This window comes from Setaria viridis, chromosome 3 (genome assembly GCF_005286985.2).
Source record: "Setaria viridis chromosome 3, Setaria_viridis_v4.0, whole genome shotgun sequence".
NCBI lineage: Eukaryota > Viridiplantae > Streptophyta > Magnoliopsida > Poales > Poaceae > Setaria > Setaria viridis.
The window spans coordinates 45,048,122-45,056,232 of record NC_048265.2 but is presented as its reverse complement, the minus strand read 5'-3'; the positions used below and the strand labels follow the sequence as shown (position 1 = coordinate 45,056,232).

Below are 8,111 nucleotides of genomic sequence, written 5' to 3'. Positions count from 1 at the left end.
CGTTGAATCGCCATCTTGTTCATGTTCTTCTTTACGGTCCACGGTACGCCTGCAAACGAAAAGGTCTTTGTTTTTTTTATGGCAAATTTAATTGGCATCTAACTTGCTGGTAAGTCAGCTGCCAAAATAGGAAAGCCTTCCTGATGACAAGTCTCTTAGCTTTTTGTTCAGCCTTGTATCAGCAATATTTATGCAAAACCCAGTGGACATTGATTATTTTTCTTCAAATAAACTTTTTGCGCCGATGAATAAACATATCGCTCTGTTTTTTTTTTAAAGCCAAACTTGTTCTTCACACATTCATAAACAGGCGGTAGGATGCATGACTGCAAAACATCTCTGCACAAAAGTCCCCAGTTCAGCCCAGAGTGACCGAACAAGGATACATCAACGCCTTTGAATTACCAAGGCCATTGTTTCCATCAGCCATTAGGAGCAAAAACTCACTCCACACCACCAAAAAGTGCACGACAAGCTCCGCACCTTATATTACTAGATATATGCCCCCAGCTTCCTAGCTACTTTGCAATCTTGGAGATGACAGACTCAAAAGCCCCCACCAGGGCCTTCACCCTGCTCTTCCTCGTCTTCACGAGCTTGCTCGCCGTCTCCTCGATCACGTTGTTGTACAGCCTCTGGCTCTTCTTCTTGTCCAGCGTCTTCTGGTGCCTCAGCGCCACCGCCGGCACGACGAACCCGGCGCCCGCGCCACCGGAACCGCCGACACCCCGCCTCCGGAGGCTCCTGATCCTGAGCTGGATGCTTCTGCCAGTGCTCCCTGACGAAGGATCCTCGCCCCTCCTGGACCTCAGCCTCGCCGGCTTCTTCTCCTCCTCCGGCGGCGCTATGGGTGCCTTGGTGCTCCTGGAGCGCAGCTTGAAGGTGCCTGCTGATGAGTTCTTGCTCGCCTGCCGGGCGAACGGGTACCGCACCGACCGGCTGCTGATGCTCATGCTCATGCTCTTCACCCTCCGGTGAGCCGGGATGGGCCTGCTTGCTTCGGCTGCAGCGGCGTACTCTTCTTCTTCGTCAAGGGAATACATTGGTTTCACTTCTTTCGCGTTGGTAGCTTCATGGACCATCTCTTTCTCAAGGTCACGCAATAGGCTCGCGCGGCTTTGTATCAGGGAAGGGGAGAGGATTTGGTACCCTTGGAGGAGTTCTTGATCAATGGACATCTTCTCGACGAGCAGTGCCGCCATGGGTTTCTTCCCTTTCGGAGGCTTTGCGCTCTTCTTGTCCAGTGTTTCACCTTGAGCTCCTACACCATCACCCACTTGTCCAGTGACGATCTTGGTCTTTTCGTGTGACTTGTTCCCCTTCACCACATCCTCCTTCTCGGCCTCGCCAGAACCGATGATCGGGGCCGAGACCTTACCAGGCTGCTGTGGAGAAGATCCATGAGGTGGAACCGTAGTATCATAGGTCACGATGTCCTTCCACTCCACGCTGTCGCCACCTCCCTTACTCCCCTTGCCGGCGGCAGCCGCCTTCTCAGCGGCCCTGCTGGAATCGCCGACGCGGCGCCGGAACACCGACCGCACCTTGCCCATCACCCTGCTCTGGCTCTCAGCCGGGGCGGCCGCCGCCGGCTGCTTCCGGGCCTTGGGATGGGGCTTCTTATTCTTCGTGGCCTCCTTGTCCTCGAACGCGTGCGTGCCGCCGTACTTGCAGACGTGGTGGCAGGACCCCGCCGACGGCTTGAGGTAGCCGGGGACGGGCTTCGCGCCGCCGCCGTGGTGATGAGGCGGCGTGCTGCGTCCGGCTGACTTGGCGGCTTGAGCGGCCATCTGTACCTCCATTGAAGACCAGGTCAAGTTGCTGACTGCTGTTCCGTCGAGCAGAGTGAGTTCCAAAACTTTAGGAGAGCGTAAGTCTGCAGGGAGCGAAAATGGTTTCAGGTTTGGGTCTATGGGATGGATCGAACTCCGATTCTCTAGAACTTTTGCCTAAATTGCTAGCGGAGCACAGGGAACATCAAGAACTCACCGGCACCCCCGCCGCGCCGGATTCGGCTTCACTCGCCGCGCGCCATGGCCGCCAAGCAGAGAGCTCACCGGACACAAGGAAAGCAGAGCTAGGTCGTAGCCGTCTTCTTCGCGGCTGCTTCCTGCAAGTTTCAGGGTGGACTGGTCGCGCCTACATGTATATATATCCTGCCGTGCTCAGGCACCAGGAGCTCGAGATGAAGCATGAATGGCATCAATGCATGGGGCCGCCGGGGGTAGGAGGCGATCGGGTCAAGAAAGGGAAACGGCGGTCGGTAGCAGCTGCAGGCCGCAGCTCTCTGTTCTTTCTTTAATGGCGCGGCGTGGTGTGGATGGCGATCGATCAGGGCGGAAGAAGCTGCGGCCGGTCAGAGATTGGTGGCAGGAGGAGGTCAAACACGGCGGGAGACGATGAGCACGTGGGTGGGGTCTCAGTTTGATTTGAAGGGGTTAGGTGCGAGTTCGCGCCATTTGACTGGCTGGCTGCCCGGCGGGGCCCACCGGTAACCCACGTTTGAATTTGAACTGGTTTTCATGGGTACTGGGGCCAGGTACAGCGAGCTGGTGGCGACTGTTTTTAGACACCGTTTGTTTGGGACACTTGGTGGTTAGTGGTTACACTTAAACATCATCAAGAATTCTTGGAAACCGAACTCTCGATACTCTAAGATTGCGCGCGAGTGGAATGTTCCATGCGAATAACCAGCTAAATTTAACTGAACTTGCTAAATTTTAGCTGGGTAAATATTCTTCTAGCTGGTTGAAACCTAGCAAAACTAGTAAAAGATCAAACTAACCTTCCACCTCCCTCAGGAAAATCACCTACTTCATTAATCAAATCATCAAGTTCCAAATTTTCGATTGGATAGGAAGCTTATGTGTTGGCGTGTTGCAAGCTACAGATTGCAGCAGCAGCAGAGATGCCAGATTAGAGAGGACGGCGCCCGGGGCAGAGATGCCAGATTAGAGAGAATGATATGATACGGGTCAATTAAGCATCGTAGGCATATAGACCAACGTTAAGCGAATCATTAATCAAGGTAGTACACCGTTTACTACCATGCTGCTACTGTGTGATTTTATTTACACGTTACTAGAGTATTCTGATCTGGCACGTGACAACTTTTGGTCATCGGTCAGTAGCCTTGACTATGTTGCCTTGAAAAAAATAAACCTTGTTGCTGTCTATTATTCTTCAGAGAGCCTAGCTACATGGCGTCAGGGCAAAGCCGCAAGCTGAATTTTCGGAGTCTAGGTGGAAATCAAATGCAGCAAAAGATCTGCGAGACAGGTCAGCAAACCAGGCCTTTTCGTACTAGAACCAAATCACTGGCATAATCTCGAGAAGAAAGAAGAAGCAAAACATTGGCAAAAAGAATGCAAAATCTCTAGTGAAACGAAGAAGAAAAATATTGGCAAAAAAATTAAGATCAGCTCAGTTTGCTCGAATCATCTGGATGTCAGATGTGCGTGACGACCCAAGTTGCCACAAGAGCATTTCATCATAGCCTGGGGGGAATACTGCGGCTGGAAGGGTTCGAACCCTCAATCTCTAGGACAATCACCAACCAGCCAAGTAAACCAACTGCGCCACCACCCCGCTTGTTCCCTTACTCGAATGAGAAACAATATAAACGTACTGTCGAGCGAATGATGCGGGTCAATTAAGCATCACAGCGTATAGACCAACATTAAGCTAACCGTTACTCGAGTTGGTACACCGGTTACTACTATGCGACTTTTACACATCTTGGTCATCGGTCCGCCTTGAATTTCCTGCCATGAAAAATTAGTTGCTGCCTACTTGTCTATTCTTTAGAGCGAGCCTATCTCTACATGGCATCATCAGCGCAAGCTGAATTTTCTGAGCCCCTGTAGACTAACGAGCAACAACCAAAAATTCGCAGGAAAGGTCATCAATCCAAACCTTTCGCACCAGAACTAAGTCACAAGAAGCACACTTATTGGCACAAAAAGGAAATCAGCTCAGTTAAGCTCGTGTCATCCGGAGATCGGATACGCGCGACGAAGGCAACAGAGCGTTTCATCACAGCTGAGGGAGATTTTGCGGTTTCGAACCCAAACATGATCAAAACCAACCGGACTACCGGCAGTGACGTTGCCAGGATTCTCAATTTAGATATTCATTGTGATTTTTTTTTCAATGCAATACACAACATCAAAAGTGTCAGCACAAAAATTGTGAAAACTCACTAGATCCTCGTAGAAACCCAACTAGTATTCTTGTTTTTATATCTGTATTAGGACTACATGATATATGTATTGAAATAATTATCCTATTGTGCTTAGAGGCGCACCAAGAGACTTGTCACGTCCTTTATCAAAAAAAAAACAGAGAGAGATTTGTCACGTATGTAGAGCGAAGACCATGATCCTGAACTCAATCGTCGACCTACCACACAAAAGGAGCGTATACACACGGTAACCGTTTTGTGCTTACGGTATATGGATGAAGTAACTAAGATTATGGTATAAATATAAATTGACCTCCACGTCCCTTTTGGCACCTAAGATTTTAGAGTGTGAAGTTTAATGATTTTAATGATACGCAATAAACTGGTAGTTTTTTTAGTGGTATAGAGAAAATTGGCTCTTTTATTAATTATTATGAATTCAACTGAGCATCGGTAGGAGGGCTCTTTATTAGTTATTATGAATTCGACAGCATCAAAGTGCTCATATTGTCTACCGAGTGTACACCAACATTAAGTTAGACAATCAATTGAGTTGGTATACCAATTTTAAATAAGCCGAGTTCAACGAAAAAGCAGAAGTGGCTGGTTGCGTCCATCACATCCAATAGGGATTCTTGCAGCATCGAAACATTTAGCGTTCCAGCATGTTGAAATTTCCGAGTCTCTGTCTTTCTAGTGGATTGCGAAACCAAAAGCAACTAAACTCTGCAGCACACACAGCTCAGCAGTCCAGACATTCCATAAAATCTGTGGCATAATCTCATAAAGAAAAAGGAAGCAAAATAATGGCAAAAAACAGCTCAGTTTGCTCGAATCATCTGGAGGTCAGATGTACGCGGCGACCCATGTGTTGCCACAAGAGCAGTTCGTCATAGCCTGGGGGATAATATACTGCGATGAGAAAGGTTCGAACCCCCAATCTCTGGGATTCACTAAACAGCCACGTAAACCAACTGTGCCAAGACCCCGATAGTTCCTTGGTCCTAATAAGTAATAGGAAGTACTATGACCGAATGAGTGCTTCCTCCATCAATAATGAATTAAAGTTGTGGCATAAGGGGCATAACTTTGAATTTTATATTAGCACTTCCTCCATTCCAAATTGCAGGTCATCAAATTGAAAGTCGCTTTAGTTTTTCTAGATGCATACTCCATTCCAAATTGCAGGTCATCAAATTGAAAGTCGCTTTAGTTTTTCTAGATGCATAGTTTTTACAATGCTCGATATAGTGTATGTTTAGATGTATAATAATATCTATGAATCTAAAAAACCAAAATAACTTACAATTTGGAACAGGATGAGTACTATAGTAGTAAGACATATGCACCAAACCCCGTTTCACATTATTATACAAGTCGCAGGTATTCCTTTGGAGGGGATATTTACATATTTGCCACTGTTGCAAATGGCACTCCTTCATTTGCCACTTTTACGGGAGCTTGTACGTTTTTACCATCACGAACGAAACGAAGCAATAGATTTGCCACTTTTGCTGACGTGGCACGCCACGTCCCCGCGACAGCGTGTAAAAGGGGTGCCAAAAGACCTGTGTGCCCTCGCCTTTCTCCTCCGTTAACCTCCCGCTGACAGACCCGACGCCATCCATCTCCCCGTCGGCACGTCCTCTTTCACGGCCTCGCCGTCGCCTCCCTTCTTCTTCCTCCTCCCCGACAGCTCCTCCTCACACACACGGAGAGCGCTCACGCGGGCGCGCACACACGGAGGTGGAGCTCCGAAAGAAAGAGGGGGAGGGAGGAGATGCCGGGGAGCCAGAACGGGGCCCGAGGCCGCGGTTGGCCAAGGCCGAGACCATCCACGGCCTCACGCGCGCGGGCGACCTCGCCGGCGTCCAGAGGAAGCTGCTGGAGAATCCCGCCCTCCTCAACGATAAGAATCCCGTGGTACGTCCTTCACCCTTCTCCTTTGCTTGCTTGGGGAAAATGCGATCTTTGGTCGGTTTCATGGTTCTTGAATCTCTTGATGCTTGCTGCGGAGGGTGAGCGTATTAGATACGAGAGGAAATGAGATTCAAGAACCATGAAACCGAACCAAATATGTAAATATCCCGCAGAGACAGACCGAACCAGCAGGAGAAACAAATCGGCTACACAACGGAGCAAACGAACAATTAAGCAATCAAAGGAGGGGGCGCAAGCTAAGCCCCAGAAATCTGTTCATAAAAAGAGGACTAGTAGAAAAACATTGCCAAGGGCGGATTAGCCAATGCCGCCGGGTCGAAATCCAAGAACCGACTAAGAAAACCAAGCCAGGAATACACAACCAAAAAAGCTATCTGATGCATTGTTAAAATAATAATAATGTACTTTAAATGTTAATTGCCGAATGCACACCCAATTAGCATTTCTAACAGCGTGTATCAATTGATCGCAATTGAATCGACGGTCCCGCATTACTCACCTGTGTGCGGCTGTGGTATCCCGCCGTCTTGCCGACGTATAGAAGCCTTGCGCCCTCCCGACCAAGTCCAGCATGTCGTTGGACACCAGCCAGTCGTAGAGCACCAGGTCCGCGGCCTCAATGGCACGGACAGCCTTGAGCGTGAGCAGCTCGGGGTCCCCAGGTCCCATCCCGACCAGCGCCACCCTCCGAGGCCCGCTGCCGCCGCCCTCCCCCTCGGCGCTCCTCCCCTGGAAGCTCTTTGCGCGTCCAGGAGCCTCCGAAGCTCCAGCAGCTGCAGCGCGATCTCATCATCCCGGCAGCCCACCGCGGCGGCGGCGGCGGCATCGGAGGGCGACGACGACACCTACCACACAAAAGGAGCGTATACACACGGTAACCGTTTTGTGCTTACGGTATATGGATGAAGTAACTAAGATTACGGTATATGGATGAAGTATTCTTGTTTTTATACATGTATTAGTACTACATGATATATGTATCGAAATAATTATCCTATTGTGCTTAGAGGCGCACCATGGGACTTGTCACGTCCTTTATCAAAAAAAAATGAGAGAGATTTGTCACGTATGTAGAGCGAAGACCATGATCCTGAACTCAATCATCGACCTACCACACAAAAGGAGCGTATACACACGGTAACCGTTTTGTGCTTACGGTATAAATATAAAATAAGATTTTAGAGTGATGGCAACGAGTGAAGTTCCGAGTCTGTCTTTTTAGTGGATTACGAAACCAAAAGCAACTAAACTCTGCAGTCCAGACATTCCATGCTAGTAACTAAATCAGTGGCCTAATCTCATGAAGAAAAAGGAAGCAAAATAATGGCAAAACAATTATTAAAAAAAACAAGCTCAGTTTGCTCGAATCATCTGGAGGTCAGATGTACGCGGCGACCCATGTGTGTGTTGCCACAAGAGCAATTTCATCATAGCCTAGGGGATAATACTGCGGAGAGGAAGGTTCGAACCCTCAATCTCTGGATTCACTAAACAACCAAGTAAACCAACTGTGCCAGGAACCCGTTTGTTCCCTAGTCCTGACAAGTAATAACAAGTACGATGACCCAATGAGTGCTCTACCATCCACCCTCGATCAATAACGAATTAAAGTTCTGTATTCACTCACTCTATTCCAAATTGCATCGTTTTATTTTTTCTAGACCTATACATTTAGATATAGTGTATGTCTGTAAATCTAGAAAAGCAAAAAACAACCTACAATTTGGAACAAATGAAGTACCAGAAGACATATGCACCAAACCCCGTTTCACATTATTATACAAGTCGCAGGTACAATGTGCCTATGGTTCGTCAAGGTAGAATATAATATAATCATTCGTACACATGTCATGGCTAGCTTAGGGAGGAATATGATCTGTTAGGACTTTATTAGGTCAGGGGTTTATTTTGACCTCAAATGGAACGTGAAGCTAGCTAATCAAGTTGGTATACCAGTTACTCCGTAGACCGTAGTAGTAGCTTGTAA

The 8,111-nt window shown here is 48.2% G+C and overlaps 1 protein-coding gene across 1 annotated transcript; it reads right to left on the bottom strand.

The window, feature by feature from the left end:
- Nucleotides 1–319: 319 nt before the first annotated feature.
- Nucleotides 320–2,204, bottom strand: LOC117847123 (uncharacterized). The gene is made up of 2 exons (XM_034728285.2): nucleotides 1,990–2,204; nucleotides 320–1,876 (listed from the first exon to the last, which is right to left on the bottom strand). Exon 2 carries the CDS (start codon nucleotides 1,800–1,802, stop codon nucleotides 519–521), a length of 1,284 nt encoding a protein of 427 aa, XP_034584176.1. The 5' UTR covers nucleotides 1,803–1,876; nucleotides 1,990–2,204; the 3' UTR covers nucleotides 320–518.
- Between the last annotated feature and the right edge of the window lie 5,907 nt (nucleotides 2,205–8,111).